The sequence below is a fragment of the Macroventuria anomochaeta genome (genome assembly GCF_010093625.1).
Source record: "Macroventuria anomochaeta strain CBS 525.71 unplaced genomic scaffold BU25scaffold_42, whole genome shotgun sequence".
In the NCBI taxonomy this organism is placed as follows: Eukaryota; Fungi; Ascomycota; class Dothideomycetes; order Pleosporales; family Didymellaceae; genus Macroventuria; species Macroventuria anomochaeta.
In genome coordinates this window covers 82,100-97,503 of record NW_022985403.1, presented here as the reverse complement: position 1 = coordinate 97,503, position 15,404 = coordinate 82,100, and the positions used below count along the sequence as shown (strand labels likewise).

General features: G+C 51.7%; 5 protein-coding genes across 5 annotated transcripts; 3 read left to right on the top strand and 2 right to left on the bottom strand.

Moving 5' to 3' along the window:
• The first annotated feature begins 15 nt into the window (after positions 1 to 15).
• Positions 16 to 2,566, top strand: BU25DRAFT_414972 (Nop14-like protein). Its single transcript, XM_033707422.1, has one exon. It carries the CDS (start codon positions 23 to 25, stop codon positions 2,531 to 2,533), a length of 2,511 nt encoding a protein of 836 aa, XP_033556916.1. The 5' UTR covers positions 16 to 22; the 3' UTR covers positions 2,534 to 2,566.
• A 49-nt stretch (positions 2,567 to 2,615) lies between these two features.
• Positions 2,616 to 3,967, bottom strand: BU25DRAFT_414971 (cell division control protein 16). The gene is made up of 3 exons (XM_033707421.1): positions 3,773 to 3,967; positions 2,890 to 3,653; positions 2,616 to 2,836 (listed from the first exon to the last, which is right to left on the bottom strand). The coding sequence occupies exons 1-3, from the start codon at positions 3,890 to 3,892 to the stop codon at positions 2,713 to 2,715; spliced, it is 1,008 nt and encodes a 335-aa protein (XP_033556915.1). The 5' UTR covers positions 3,893 to 3,967; the 3' UTR covers positions 2,616 to 2,712.
• Positions 3,968 to 4,203: 236 nt separating this feature from the next.
• Positions 4,204 to 5,362, top strand: BU25DRAFT_204842 (uncharacterized protein). The gene is made up of 2 exons (XM_033701135.1): positions 4,204 to 4,414; positions 4,465 to 5,362. Exon 2 carries the CDS (start codon positions 4,565 to 4,567, stop codon positions 5,261 to 5,263), a length of 699 nt encoding a protein of 232 aa, XP_033556914.1. The 5' UTR covers positions 4,204 to 4,414; positions 4,465 to 4,564; the 3' UTR covers positions 5,264 to 5,362.
• BU25DRAFT_204833 (uncharacterized protein) lies at positions 5,363 to 6,193 on the top strand. Its single transcript, XM_033701134.1, has 2 exons — positions 5,363 to 5,613; positions 5,669 to 6,193. The coding sequence occupies exons 1-2, from the start codon at positions 5,462 to 5,464 to the stop codon at positions 6,012 to 6,014; spliced, it is 498 nt and encodes a 165-aa protein (XP_033556913.1). The 5' UTR covers positions 5,363 to 5,461; the 3' UTR covers positions 6,015 to 6,193.
• A 3,150-nt stretch (positions 6,194 to 9,343) lies between these two features.
• On the bottom strand, positions 9,344 to 11,047 carry BU25DRAFT_414969 (aldolase). Its single transcript, XM_033707420.1, has one exon. It carries the CDS (start codon positions 10,806 to 10,808, stop codon positions 9,762 to 9,764), a length of 1,047 nt encoding a protein of 348 aa, XP_033556912.1. The 5' UTR covers positions 10,809 to 11,047; the 3' UTR covers positions 9,344 to 9,761.
• Positions 11,048 to 15,404: the final 4,357 nt, after the last annotated feature.

Genomic DNA, 15,404 nt, shown 5'->3' with positions numbered 1-15,404 from the left:
TGTCACTCGCTATACAGTCCAAATGCCCCCCTCACAACTCAAGCGCCTCAAAGCCTCGCTCCGAGACCAAGGCATAACGGGCCCTCAAAAATCCAAAAAAGAGAAGAAGTCACAGAATAAGAATGCCTCGCACCACACGCAAAAAGCCTCCGCGCTCGCCTCGATCCGCGAATCCTTCAACCCATTCGAATTCAAGCACCTCTCGCGCCCCCAGAAATTCGAATACGCAACTACAAATGCGAAACCCAAAGTGCTCGGACGCCCCGGCGTCACCAAGAGCGCGGGCGAGGAAACAAGACGGAAGACACTGCTGCCGGAGATGAATCGCAAGAACAAGACGGGCGGGATCCTGGATCGCCGAATTGGCGAGAACGACCCGACGATGAGTCTTGAGGATCGCATGATGGCGCGGTTTGAGCGCGAGCAGCAGCGCAAGAGGGGCGGGAATGTATTTGATCTGGAGGATGGGGACGAGGAGGTGGAGCTTACGCACGGAGGGCAGACACTGAGGTTTGATGATGAGATCGGGGAGGAGGATTATGATGCTGCGAGTGTCAGTGGAAGTGATCATGAGGGCGAGGATGGGTTCTTGAAGAAGAAGAGGAGGAGAGATGATGGTGAGGAGGGCGATGCTGAGGTTGAGAATGAGGAACAGCCTGAGAGGAAGAAGAGCAAGGCTGAGGTTATGAAGGAGGTTATTGCGAAGAGCAAGTTGCATAAGTACGAGAGGCAGCAGGCGAAGGAGGATGACGAGGAGTTGAGGGAGGAGCTTGACAAGGACTTGAACGATGTTCTGGCTGCGCTGAGGGGTCATATCAACAAGAAGCCTGAACCTGAGAAGGTGAGGGAGGTGGCGCAGAACGACTTCGGTATGAACGCCGATCGAGCAGCGCTGCTTGCAACCATGTCGCAGGAGGGCAAGGATAAGGAATATGACCGCCGGGTGCGCGAGCTATTCAACGACGAGCGATCGAAGCCCACCGAGCGAACAAAGACGGCTGAGGAGAAGGCCAAAGAGGAGGCTGATCGCTTGAAGGAGCTCGAGGAGAAGCGCCAGAAGCGCATGAGGGGAGAGCCCATCAGCGACGACGAGGAGCCCTCCAAGAAGCAGCAAGACGAGGACGATGACGAGAATATGTCCGACATCAATGACGATGCTGCTGAATTTGGGCTTGCTGCACCACCAGCACCAGGGCAAAGCAGACCTGTTGGCGTCGATGACGAGGATGACTTCATACTAGAGGACGACCTTGTTGCTACAGACTCAGAAGCTGATATCTCGGACGAAGAGTCGGAGAGTGGGGCTGAGGTGGACGACACAATGGCCATGGACGACGACGATGCAGACTTTCTGAAGGACGTCGTAGAGCAGCCCAAAGCCCAGCCCAAGGCTGTGAAAGGCGTGCTCACGATTGGTGCCGACACATCTTCTTCGAGACTGGCGTACACATACCCATGTCCACGTTCGCATGAGGAACTGCTGGAAGTCTTCAAAACGGTCGACCTCAAGGATACCTCCACAGTCGTCCAAAGGATACGAGCGCTGTACCACGCTGGTCTGAAGGAGGATAACAAGCACAAGCTCGCTGACTTCGCGTGCGCACTTCTCGATCACGTCTCGTACCTGTCAAACCAGACACCTGCAGCACCGTTGGCAGTCATCGAGTCCGTCATCCGTCACATCCACTCCATTTCCCGGTCATACCCAGTGCAGATTGCTACGCAGTTCCGCAAGCACCTCAAGGCATTCCAGCTTTCCAACCAGCCGACTCCAGGAGACTTAGCGCTTCTCACAGCCATTGGATCGATCTATCCAACATCTGACCACTTCCACCAAGTCGTCACACCCGCCGTGACACTGATGGCGCGCTGGATGGGCTTAACAACACCCTCATCAGCCAACGATATCGCCACTGGTGCCTTCGTCGGTGCCTTGTGCCTACAATACCAGACGCTCTCAAAACGCTACATCCCCGAGTTCATCCGCTATACATCGCTGTGCCTACGCTCTCCACACGCCACAAAACCCCTGCTAAGCGCACACACCCGCAACATCCTCACCGCCGCAGACCTCTGGAGCGGCTCACCGGCCTTCATCGAGATCTTCACACCTTTACTGGCACCGCTAAAGAGCGCACACCAAACATCCACAACACAAAACCTCCTGGCGCGTGTGAATAATGCGAAATTGACTCGCCGCCCACAAGCACTGCACCACCACCGCCCCCTCCCCATCCCCAGCCGCATACCAAAATTCGAAGAATCCTTCGACCCGACGAAGCACTACGACGCGGACCGTGAGCGCTCCGACGCCACGAAGCTGCAGAAAGAGTACAAGCGGGAGAGGAAAGGAGCGATGCGGGAGTTGCGCAAGGACGCGAATTTCATTGCCAGGGAGAAGCTCAGGGAGAAGAAGGAGAAAGATGCGGCATATGAGGCCAAGTATAAGAGGCTGGTGGCGGAGATTCAGGGCGAGGAGGGGTATGAGAAGAATGTTTATGAGAGGGAGAAGAGGAAGCGGAAGGGCAACTAGAATCCGACGAATGGGGGGTTTTCCCTGGTGGAGGCAGACATGTCTATCTTCTACTATTTGCTTCAATGCTATTCAACAACCTGTTTTGTATCGTGTAAAAGGGTATCGTGAGGTCGTGCCATCGTAAATCGTACTTGTTTTTGTCCTGCTGCTCTGCAGGCCTCATTGCCAGCTACAGTCTACTTTGCATGGCTGACGATCTCTGCGTACATGTCCTCCGGGATCTGGCCAGAAAAGCTGACAGCAACATCGATGATCCTTCTCGCCTGAAGCCCGGGCAGATTTCTCAGAATCTGATTCGGACTGCGTCAACATTAGCAATCATGTCCGAAAGTACACCAGAAATCTAAGCTCACCTGGGGCTGTTTATAATCTCGCCTCGAATCAAGACGAGCTGTGCAACAATACACAGAATATTCAAATGCGGCCCATACGCAAACAAAAAGTCCCACAGCTGCAGCACCTCGGGCAGCGGCGGCGTGCACGCACACATCGTAAGCACAGACGCAAACGCATAGATCTTGGCTTCCATGCGGTGTGCCATTAGGTGGCTGTACAGCTTCGGGTCGACAACCTCCAGCACCCGATCCACCAGCGCAAGGCCCTTGTGAACACCTTCCATAGACCCGCGTACATAGCCGGGGCATTCGCGGGTAATCAGTGTCTCGAACCCGGTGAAGGCTTCCACCTCGCCTTTCGCAGCGTACAGGAAGGGCCCGCAGAGGACGTTCATGCCCTGCACGTACCCAATCTGCTCCGCATCGTTGGTCGTACTGGGATTCGTCGTTGTGCCAGGCACCGTGCTAAAGCTATGCCTCGACATGATACTCGTGTCAGGGCTCCCTCCAAACTCTGACAGTGTTGGAGGCGACTGCCATCCGTTTACGCGCGCTTCGTGGGCATCGTTGAGCCGCCATGCGACCGCATTGAGCACCCGGGTTATGCTGTTTTGCGTTACGCGCCGCCGGAAGAGAGGATCTCCCTGGAAGGTGCGGAAGGTGTCGTTTTGGATTTTTGCGTGTGCGGGCGAGGCACCTTGTCGGACGAGGTCGAGGTATACGTCAGTGCGGAGGGGAGGCGCGTTGAGCAGGATCAGCCAGATGTAGATTCGCAGTTCCGACTGTGCGTGCAAGTTGTCAGCAACTTGCAAGGACTTGTACAGACATGAGCTGTATTGAGCATTGTTGTTTGAATTGCAGATGTGGTGGTTGCTAGGGTGCTTGTTGTGGGGAAGCTCACCATGCCCTCGCTATTGGCAGGTATGCCCTTTGTAAGGATCGTGTAGCGCAATTCTGCCAGGTTCTCTTCAGTTAGGTCTGAAGAGGCGCCTTTCAGCAGCAGCATGTCAAGATTCGTCATTGTTGTGGTGTCGTGGAGTGTAGTGACATGGGAGGTGACAGTAGAGGTCTCGCAATGTTGATGTCGCGTCGAAAGTTGCGGAGTGGACCCTCGGCGGTTTCACGGTGCATGGTTTCCCATCTCCGCACCATCTACGACCACCCTTCCAGATATCGAACAGCACTTTCTACTCTGACGATTTCAATTTCAGATATAATGCTTCTACGTTAAGCATGACCTGCTGTGGCCGGCCAGGTCATGTCGAATTTGCACTGTGTCAGTGTCCGGCTACCTGAGCCACAAGCTGCTCACCTAGAGCGAAGGCGCGTTGTGGTAAGCACCTCTTAGCGCCTGTGAAAAGTCTAGGCCATGTCGATGAGGATTCTTTATGAGCGACTATACTCCAGGTGTCGACACACGCTCGCAGCATACGTGCTGAATCTGCCACGTGCCAAAGCCTGTCAGATTTGGGCTTGAAGCAGCGAGCTGCGCAATTGCCTATTCGAGGAATCCATGGGTGAAAAATGTTCTCAGCTATCGCACGTAAGCGCCTCATCATCGCCAGCATGTCTCTCATTTAACTCTCAGCTTAGCCCGCTAGACGGCCATCAGCCTCTTTCATCTTGGCGTACATGGTTAGGTCAACAGAATCCGCTAACAGGCCCGCTGATAGCGCCGTGAGTAGGAGTGAAGATGGAGGCCAGCTCATATAATCTACGAATCTGGGACTTCCCATCCACACTATTCACTTCAAAAATGGCACCAACAAATCTGTCCTCGCCAGCAGAAGTCTCTGAACAAATCAGCGAGACTACCGCGCCAAAGTCTCCTCTCGTCTCCCTCCCAGCAGAACTTCGAAACATAATCTGGGCACTCGTATTGGGCGAAAAAACGTTCGACATCAAGTGCGAAGTGCGCATCCCCTGGGGCACCACAACCACAAACCTCACCATCCAAAAGCACTATCTCTCGCTCCTTCGAACATGCCGCCAAATACACTCAGAGACCCGACTCCTCCCATTCAAACTCAACATCTTCCAGTTCAAAAGCGAAGACGCCTTCAAGCCATGGCTGAACAAGTTCGATCAGGCGCAACGGGCTGCTATCACGGAGGTAAGGCTTATGACGTGGAAGGCGAAACATATGGTTGAGAGTAGCGGGTTTGTGCCGAGGAGGTTGGGGGATGTTTTTCCTGTCGAGATGTGTGCGGGGTTGAGGAAAGTGCGTGTGGAGGTGAGGTATACGGGGGTGGTGAGGGAGTGTGGTAAGTGGGAGTGTGGTGGGAACGAGCTGGAGGATAGGGATTGGGCGGAGCAGGAAGGGAGGTTGAGGTTGAGGTGGACGAGGCGCGATCCCAGGTTGGTTGTTAGTTTTGAAAGGGTTGCGGTATGAAGAAGACGTCGGTCGCTTTATCAACTGAGAGAAAGGCTTGTCTCTCCTCAGGTCAATTTGTCTCACTGGTTGAAAGTTTTGAACGGATGAGAGAGCGGGCTAAGGCTTTGGTATATACCTCGGTCGCCTGGTCGTCACTCCCCCATCAACCGTCTTCTTCAACCACCAACTCTACAAGCATCATCGGACTCGGTCTCAATGGCGCCCAGAACAGCAACACTACGACCAGCAACTGAGGACAGAGTCTCCGACTCTCGTAGTGGAAAAACCAAGCATAAGGCCGGTCCCATCCGACGACTCGAGAACGGTTTGCTCGATGTGACTCGCAAGTCTGGCAAACATATCAGAGCGTAAGTTCCTCTACGCCTCATAGCGGGACAGAGAAGGGTTGCTGAAAGTGTGCAGGATTAAGATTAACTCCGAGACGCCACTGCTTCGCTTGCTGCTAGAGCTCAGGAACCGCATCTGGGAGTACGCGCTTGGGGGCCATGTCTTCAACTTCATGAGTCACCAAATCCGAAAGCCAAAAGAGGTGCTCTACATTGCACGCACTCAGAACCTACAGAAATATCCTATGACCCTGCTCCAAGTTTGCTGCCAATATACGCCGAGACAGCGCTCCTGCCGTGCGAGCTTAACGCATTCCGGTTCGAAGCAGAATATGCTTTTGGGTGGGTTGCGGGGCTGCGCAAAGTACAACAAGCACTCATTGCGGAGGTTCGTATCGTTACAGAAGGTGCTGCTCGTATGATGAGATTCAACCAAAGGTCGCTAAGCATATCCCATTTGTCAGACGCTCTCCGTATGAATTTGTTCCCAGGGCTCGATAAAGTCGTTATCGAGATTCACATGTCTGCTTGGATGCGTCTTAGATTGCGACGTCTTGGGCGAACTGCGGAATGCTTAATTAGAACTCAAATACCCGAGATCAGGTCGCACATCAGAAAAGCAAAACCAGATGCGGATGTCGTGTTCAAACACCTATTCCAGTAGTCATATTCCTCATCCATGGATTGGGACGTCCAGATGAGCAAGAATTCCCATTTTTCATCAAAATAATCTCAAGTCAACGGTATGTATGTTGCTGGACTGTGAATCTGGCGCACCATCATGCTAAGATTTTCAGATATGCTTTTGCCGCTGAATATGATCTGGCTTTGTCACTTTGTTGGGGGACATGAGCGGTTGGGGATACAGGTTTTGATGGAGGGTTTGCCTCCTTCTGTCTGTTACTCTCTTTTCTTTCTGATTCATTGCAGCTTACGAGGTCTGAAATAGCTACAACCTAGCCTTTTCATCACTATGGAAAACCAGCAATTAGTCTCGCAAAAGTGGGGCCTGACTAATGTTCATCCCCATCACCTTCATCTTCACTTTGAGCTTACAAGCCGAACTATCCCACCAACCACGTTCCCGCACCGAATCTACCCTCGAAAAGTCGGTCACCAGCATGGCGCCTTGCAAACCAAACCCAGCGGCAACAGGCGCAGAGTCACCAGTCTACTCAGCAAAGGTCACCAAAACGAGGTCAGAGAGGGTTGTAGACACGACCACAAACACATCCACGCCTACGACTCAGTCATCCAGCACCTATCGTGTCAAGCGATACAAGAATGGCACATTCAATCTCGAGAAACGCCTGCTCATCTTGTGACAATGTAAGACATTACCTAGTGTTCTTGACACAGCTAATTGATATTTTCGGCAGAGTCCAGCACAGTGCTGCTGAGTCGCTTCTCCTTCGCCTTCCCGGAGAGATTAGAAACCGCATATGGAAATTTTCAATAGGCGACCAGCTTGTGAAGCTGCCGAAATACGAACTTGGGAAGGCTCAAGCGATCAGCATGTTACAGAAAGATGCGATCAACTCGAGCTCTCCGACCGCTTACTCCGACTACCTTGCGTGACTGAAGGCCCCAAGGCTGCCTGCTGCTTACCAACTGCCAGAAGTTTGTCGCCAGATCTATTCGGAAACAGCTCTCACCTCCTATGATCAAAACACTTTTCTCCATGAATCCTGTCATATTGTCTGCAAGAGCGCATTAACACGCCTGATGGTGGCGCAGAGAAAGGCTATTCGCAGAGTTGAGATTGATTTCTTTGCACTTTCTGAGTATTTACGAGACGGTCATCCCAGCTCCAACGGATGTATCATCGGCAAGCTACCGAATCTCAAGACTTTGTTCATATCAGCCGAGACTGTGAGGTGTGGACACAAGCCGTTTGGCTGCGCAACGATCCATTTGGCACCAGGCAAAAGTTCCAGAGCGAGGAGGTATGGAAGAATTAAATCGTTCGAGACTTGCAGCATATAGCAGGTAAGGATGTCGAGATCAGGTTTGGAGGGAATTGAAACGGCAGAAACGAATACACGCACAACGATACATGGGAGATCCTGATGGTAGCCATAATCAGCATATTCTATCTCCTGCTTTCGGTAGTCACATAAATGTTCACCGGACCACCGTTGCCATTCTGTAAGCCCAGTTTAGAATATGGGCGTTGTGGGGATGATCCTATCGATGTGTTACAACGCTGCTGCGCTCTCAGACCCACTCACTTTCACCTTCACTTCAGCCTTATTAACCTTGCCGCTTGCCTAGGCTCATGCACCTACCGCCTTACATTCATCTTCGCAGTCCTATTTCATTCTGTCACTTGTCTCAGTATAGCAACAACCGCTACCCTCATGGCGCCCCGCAAACCGAAGCCTACACCCACTCGAGAGTGCGGTCCAACCCAGCGAAAGTCAACAAAGGAAGGTCAAAGAAAGCGGAGGAGGTTCCTGCAAGGCGCTCAGCACGCTCTTTCAAGCAACCTGCGTCCTATAATGTCAAGCGGTGCAGGAATGGTCTACTGGATCTGGAGAAAACGTCACCTCATCTTGTGGCAATGTCAGTAATAGAGCACCGTACATGTTGGCTTGCAGGTCAACTATTGTCCAATGTCAAGCACAATGCGACTGACTCGCCGCTTCTACGGCTCCCTCCCGAGATCAGAAACACGATATGGCGCTTCGCACTTGGTGGTCAACTCGTACTGCTCCGGTTCCGTCGCGGGAAGGGCAATGCAGTCTGCTACACACAAGACAGGCAAGTCGATGTTTGAAGCGGTCCCTGGGGACTTAATCAAGAGTGTCGATATGAGAAGGTCCTATCTGCGTTTTACTCGCCCAAAGTCTGTCGCCAGATCTATTCTGAGACTGCTCTAGTAACCTACAGCCGCTCAATGTTCACTTTCGGTTCGGAACACCTGGACTCTCGCAACGGCATAACGCGCCAGAAAGCTGTACAGAGAAAAGCCATCATATCAGTCGAGTCGTATCTAGATGCTGTGTGGGCATGTGTCGACGACAGTTCACTCGAGAATGGTTTGACATATTGAACATACAAGCCGTTCAAGAAGTCGTTCTTCCCGCGTCTCAGGACAATCGTTATCAGCAGACTTGCTTTAGTGTATGTGCAGATTCAAGGTGAACCTTAGGGCCGGGGTAAATTTGTCTCAGGATGGTTGGAAGCAGTGCCTTACACAGTCTAAGGCAGATAGGGGGTTTCGTTGTCGAGGTGAAGTTCACGGACCTAGATCCGAGTTGGTGAAAATGACCTTGCATTTCACGCATTTCCAATGCTCAACACTTTCCATACGCTTATCTTTCACTAGCTCGAAAAAGGCTCATAAGGTCATACATGATCATCTCAAGAAGATTCGGAAGGATAGTTATTATCAATTTTTTCTTTGCATTTGCAGCTTTCGTCTCATTTCTTGCAACTTTCCACGTGATCTCACCTTCACCTTGCCTCGATCTGACTAGTAGCGTCGCTCACATCTGGGCCCGTGCTCCTGCCACTCCAAATACCTGACCCCACCTTCCCGCACCTGTTTATTTACCCAACACAAAGACAAGAACCATGGTACCCCGCAAGCCCAAGCCCGGATTCACTCCAGAGGTGCGATCTAACCCAGATAGAGTTACGAGAGCGAGCTCACCAGCACGTCCAGTATGTGCAGCTAGACTGCATCTTCCTACAAATCGATATAGATGCAACAAAACACAGCACCCAGGCAGAGTGTCGGAACTGTCTCTCGCAGCAGCTGAAGGGTCTGAAGGACGGTGGTATTGAGTTGGTGTTTGAGCACTGAAGAATCGCATGGGCAATGAGCATGTAGACGTAGGGATGAAGGACTCGAGAAATGGCCGAGGAGACATGGACACCTTACACGCAAGTCTGGCTAGAAACTCGAACACGGAAACTCAAGTCCAAAAGGGGATTTTGGGTGATATTGTTTCAGTCAGTCTAAAGCACAGAGAAGAATGGCCGGCGCTGGTACATATGTCTTTGAGCTTCGAGGAATGTAATTCGTTTTAAAGAGACGCTGAAGTGCTACAAAAGGCCGCCCGTCGCTGCTATGCAAAAGCAATTTGACCCAATTGTATGACGCTCAAACATGCCTTCGCCAAGTGAAGGAAGATGGGCAGGTTCCTTGACCCTGCAAATGTTTACAATGCATTCTCTGTCTTAACAAGTTCGTCAAACGCCTCTCGCCACTTGTTCGTCTCCTCTTTTGATGGCCTGGGAAGTGGCTTGCGAGCATACCCTCCATATCCAAAGTGAGCAACAAGACCAGCCTTGGTGCCAATAATACCACCCTGGATAGCCGCCCAATCGCCACGAGCAACAATAGCCTGCAGCTTCTGGGCTTCCGCCAACTTCCCAGCCTTGAACAGCTCAACCAGCTTAACGCAAGTCCTTGGTGCGATGTTAGCCATACCACCGATAATACCAGATCCACCCCCAACGAGAGTCTGCAGAGTGAAGTCGACCGAGCCACCCATGCACATAAACCCAGACCCAGAGCTAGAAACTGTAGCGGCGTTTGTGGCAGCAGCAATGCGATTGAGCTTGCCAGTGTTGCCGCAAGTCAGCTTGCAACCAACGATGTTGGGATGTTGAGCCAGTTCAATGATGACATCAGAGTTGAGATCCAGACCAGAGACAGCACCGGGGTAGTTGTAGATGAGGATAGGAATTGGGGAAGCAGTGGCAACATCCTTGAAGAACTCCTTGACAGTGTCCTTGGAGAAAAGTCCTTGGTAGTATGCTGGGGGAAGAACCAATGCGTAGTCTCCGCCGGCGGAGGCTGCTTCTTCGCAAAGTTCGATGCATTCTCGCGTTGATTGAACACCGCAGCCGACTATCACGGGCATGTTCTCGAATCCAGCGGCGTCGAGGGCTTTACGAGTTGTGCTGGTGATGAGGTTGCGCTCCTTGTGGGACAGGTGAACAGCCTCGCCGTTAGAACCTTGCGTTGTAATGCCGGCAACACCAGCTTTTGCGAGACGGACTGCATGGCTAGCAACAGTCTCAACATCTACATCGTCTGTTGCTGGGTGAAAGAATGCTACGGTAGGAACATAAATCCCAGGCACAAGGGGTCGGCTCCCGGAGTTGTTGCTCATGGTGTAGGCAGATTGAACAGGATGATAAGACTCGCTGGAGTAGGAGTAGCTGTCTGGAGTGGAGGGTGCGTCGAGGAGTGGTGACATGGTAACAAAAAGTGCTGTGGGGACCAGACTTTCGTTGACTTATATATGAACAGATGGTTGCAGATCAAAGTGGAGAACAAAGAACAACTTGGAAAGCAGAGCGACGAACGGAACGAATACGTCAATGGTAATGATTTGGTCACCTACTGAGTATAGTTCAGATACTTAAATAATGCAATCGGTGGGAGGAGCAATGTTCCAGTTGACAAGCCAGGGCAAGTGTGGGGGTCCAGCTGACGGCTTAGTCTGGGATCTCGGGATGAACAGGCAAAGGGAGGCGCCTAGAAGTCCATCCGTAAGAGCCGTCAGGCTTTCGTAGGAAGGTGAAAAGGGGCGGTGCCTGCCGCAGCCGGTGTCAGGCACGGCTGTTTGCGCCAATCAAGAAGGTGCATGATATTGATGGCAGCGAAGTTTGCTTTTTCCGCTGCCGCTGCACGGCCGACAGGCCATGAGATGTCGGATCTTGGCCGGTGGTCGACAGCAAGGGTGCACGCCCTGTGACGATCTTTGGATGCATTTTGTGCGCCCATAGGTCAATCGTTGCCACTGCTCGCGCGATCCGAAATGTTGGGCGGGCTCGAAAGAGCGTTGGTGGATACCGTTCGGGGGATCTTAGTGTGGGGGTGGGGAATGGTAGCAGCCAGACTTCGCCTCTTCGCATCATCTGATTCTGCATCTATCGTTCGTCGTGGTCCCATTCATCTTGCAGCGACGAGCAAAGCGCTGCGAGGGAGCGAATGCAGGGTGAAGGGAAAGATTGTCGAAGTATGGCAGCAGTTGCTAGGGTTGAAGGTCACAGGACCAGACAGCATCTCGCAGCCTGAGAGAAACCAGCAATGAACCGAATCAGATCCCCCCACAGAATATACATCGATATGAGTGTCTCATCATGACAGGCTCTGGCAGCTCGACGAAGCTTTCACGGGGAACCCCCACGTTGTTACCTTAAGTGGCGTCTTCTGGTCATAGCTCGACTCCAGCCCTTGAGCCTTTCTCGACCTCATGTCACTTTGACGTGGACCACGACTTTCTTACTCCGCTTGCGCACATGGCTATGCCGCTCTTAGTTCGAGTATCGTCAGGTGCGGACACGAGGATAGTCCGCATAATGTCTGGACAGTGCTTTCTGCCAACTGGCAATCGAATGCGAAGGTAGACAGCTCAGCGCGCCATGCACGAAGTACTATGGACTTCCGCTTGGTACAGCAAGATACTCGGCAACAACGGCATGATGTGCGATCCGAGGCTTTGGTATCACATTGCGTTTGCTACCAAGACTTGGGTCAGACAAACCAGGCCATGCTTAAACAGCCTCGTGTAAGGTACCTAATCCTTGGTGGGTCTTGCTTTCGTTCCCCCACGCCAGTAGCAGGATCAAGAAGGGAAACCACAATGTGTTTTCCGCTGTGGGTATTCAAGATCCCGATACCTGAACGAAAACTCTAATGCTGTGCAGTTCAAATGCCGATGTTGTGTAAGTCATGCTTGGACCTCACCCTCCAGGCTAATCACACAAGTGCGTTCTAGCTGCCGAGGTCTAAAGCAAGTATCAAGGACACGAATTGAACATCACGTCAGTCTGTAGAACCAAACACATCTCGACGATCTGTTGCATGATAAGACTTACATATTCATCAGTCGTCCATGTTCGCAGCCTCATGGTGGAACTCAATGCCGAACCTGGACCGACCAAGCATGCCAATCCTGCAACGCTATTACCCCACAAATTGGCGTTCCGAGGAATGCTTCCCCGCTTTCATCCTTAATTCGCGCAAACTGCACCACCACCTGCCGCTGCCTCTGACATGCATGAGCCTGCGGTCAGAAGCTGCACGTCGAGCGAAACCGGTAAACGCCACAACTCCTTCGAGATCGGGGGATGCCCGACCCCTTCATCCATATCACATGTACAAGTTGGAGCAAGGTTTGAACTGAAAGAGATGGAATCGAGACAGCTTTGGCCTACCAGACATGGACCAAGCTTACAACATCATTACAAACCCAGCTTGAGTCATAATTACCTGGGACGGGACCGATCGACAGCACACTTAACATGAGAGCTCCTTACGACTCTGGCATCCAGCTACGAGGTTTCAGCATGCTTCACTGAAGCTCACCTTGAGTTGCAATTGCTGCTGCGACGATTCGTGGAACCTACGCTTCGAAAGCTCCTTTCGGTCACAAGGTCGCTGAGGTCGCACGACCTATCACCTATTCAACCTACAGCTGCTGACCATACATTTGCACAGGGACATGCAGGCTCAAAGCATCGCAGACACGTCTGCTCGGTCAACAAGGCATGAATTTGCACTCTGGCGTGGGGGTCAGGAAGATGCCGGTTACATACAGCAGCCGCAACTGCTCGGCAGTTTGCTGATACCGACTTTGCCACAATCCTCTGCATGTCGTTTCAAACGTGGAAATATGGAGTTTCAACGGTACGAACCGAAACTTTTACGTGGGATGGTCTGGACAAGATCATACGGATGCTTTCCAAACATGGAGTAAGCGTGGGATGCCAAGACTTGATGGGGTATTCCAGTTCAACCTCACTTCAAATCTCACTCTCAAGGCATAGCTTGCCCCTCATCAGCTCCATGGCATGTAACGGTTACATCGTATACTCGTGAGCGTGGATCATCAGCAGTTCGTCCCGTACTCGCCGCTGAACGATTCTTGCCGACGACGACAGAGAGGAGATCTCCCTCTGCAATGTATTCGGATGATCGAACGCACCACGTGACTCATTATGACTTGCCACAGCTACGGTCCTGGGTCCGCCACGACCTTCTCGTACAACAGCGTGTATACTAGCTTGTCCATGCAGCTGCCACGGACAACGCACCTATGGCTAACAACTCAAAAAGAAAGCCTTACGGTTACACTTTCGCACTTCTCCTCGAATGCAAGCCTACCGAAATCCACCCTTCCTGTGTCCTACACATGCAGTCTGCACGAATTTGTACAACTTCTTGAACGTCGTTAGTTTTCGCTACTTTCAGCCTCAGCCATGGAACTCTGACAAAACGTTTCGCTAGGCAATCCGGTGCTAAGCATCACAGCACAACACGATAAGTCAAGAGGAAGTGAACAAGAGTGGCGTTGTCGGCTGTAACTCTACGACCCCTAGCCTGGACACCTCATTACTAAAATCAACTCAGCGTCAGTAATTGTTTCAAAATCGAACGTCCAGGAAGCTCTACTTTCCAAGAAGAGACCAAGAAGTATACGAGGGCATGTTGAGTGAAGTTCAACCTACGGGCAGCCGCGCAGCGGCCCGACCCTGTCAACCTCACATTTCCACCAATCCGCTGAAGCCGGGAGGGATGCCGAAAGTAGGTGCCGTGCTCTCAACACTTTACGAACACCCTCGGTAGTCTTTACAAATCGTGGGGTAAAAGGCGTAATCCTCATCTGACCACTTTCCGACCTTGGGCACGCCTTCCTGTTCTTGTCGACAAACCTAGTTTTCGCGATGAACTTCTCTGACGATCTCCGCAACAGACTCTGTAAGTCGATCTAGAACAGGACTGTATCTTGCCCGCTCAAAAAAACCAAAACACCGTGGAGTACACAAAGACATTTTTTACACACATACAGGCGTAGTCGATTTTTCAGCTGAGGGAGGAGGAAGCGCGAGTTAATCACTGTTACTTTACACAGTTGTACGCTCGACAATGAAATGTCACAAGACGAACATCGTCACGAAGCGCCACAACAACCGTGAAATGACTGCAACTGGCACTGTGCAGCACGCGGGTGATACCATATGATGTGGTGACATAGATTTCAGCTGTCGACAACGGTCCAGCGCTTAGGGTTGCAGGGGGATTCTTCATTCAACCAAGTCTCTCTAAACTACCCTGATTTCTGTAGATTCTGTACAATGCCCATGACCTAATCAGCCGCTGCCACAATATGGCAACTGGTTTCTTTTTGAAGGTGGAACATGAGCGACACGACTGCCCGCAGCATATGAGAGGACCTTCATGTTGCGCTTCCGCAGTGAGGGTCTAATGCCTGAGGAATCTTGTGTTACTTGTGGCTAACGAGTGTTCCGGAGTATAGTTCCGCCTGAACATGCGCCATTCCGCTGTCCTCGAACAGAAGATTCCCGACCGATAGTTCACTGGTTGGAGCGATGGATTCATAGGAACGAGCTGGGACATTGACGTGTCCAGCTCGTTCATCCCCATCACACGTTCCAATGTGCACAGCATCTCTCACCAATACTGATTATCATCAGCACAATTTTACCAGCGTACAACAACACACCTCAACCCCTCAAAGACTTGAGTGCTTGGATGCCGTTCTGAGTACCACATTTGTATGAACACACCGAATATGTTCGGCCTTTGCGCTGCCAGTAGATGTAAAGAACTCAACAAGCCGTCGTCAGAATCCTCGAAAAGCGTTGAACTTAAAGGGGAGCAGCTCGATTTCATATTGGATATGGCGGCAGATACTGGACAAAACGATGAGTTCTCTGTTCAGTCGCCTTTGACTCCGAACGCCACGTTTCTCCTCAGAGTTCGGGGGGTCGTAGACATAGATTCGAATACTGGGCCCGTCATGATATGAGGTCACAGTGAGCGT

Excerpts from the sequence above, each read along its gene's own strand:
- BU25DRAFT_414972 (XM_033707422.1), top strand. The coding sequence starts at position 23 with ATGCCCCCCTCACAACTCAAGCGCCTCAAAGCCTCGCTCCGAGACCAA.
- BU25DRAFT_414971 (XM_033707421.1), bottom strand. The coding sequence starts at position 3,892 with ATGACGAATCTTGACATGCTGCTGCTGAAAGGCGCCTCTTCAGACCTA. Across the intron at positions 3,654-3,772 it reads CTGCCAATAGCGAGGGCATG|TCGGAACTGCGAATCTACAT; the intron begins GTGAGCTTCCCC and ends TTGCACGCACAG. Across the intron at positions 2,837-2,889 it reads GAGATTATAAACAGCCCCAG|TCCGAATCAGATTCTGAGAA; the intron begins GTGAGCTTAGAT and ends ATGTTGACGCAG.
- BU25DRAFT_204842 (XM_033701135.1), top strand. The coding sequence starts at position 4,565 with ATGGAGGCCAGCTCATATAATCTACGAATCTGGGACTTCCCATCCACA.
- BU25DRAFT_204833 (XM_033701134.1), top strand. The coding sequence starts at position 5,462 with ATGGCGCCCAGAACAGCAACACTACGACCAGCAACTGAGGACAGAGTC. Across the intron at positions 5,614-5,668 it reads TCTGGCAAACATATCAGAGC|GATTAAGATTAACTCCGAGA; the intron begins GTAAGTTCCTCT and ends GAAAGTGTGCAG.
- BU25DRAFT_414969 (XM_033707420.1), bottom strand. The coding sequence starts at position 10,808 with ATGTCACCACTCCTCGACGCACCCTCCACTCCAGACAGCTACTCCTAC.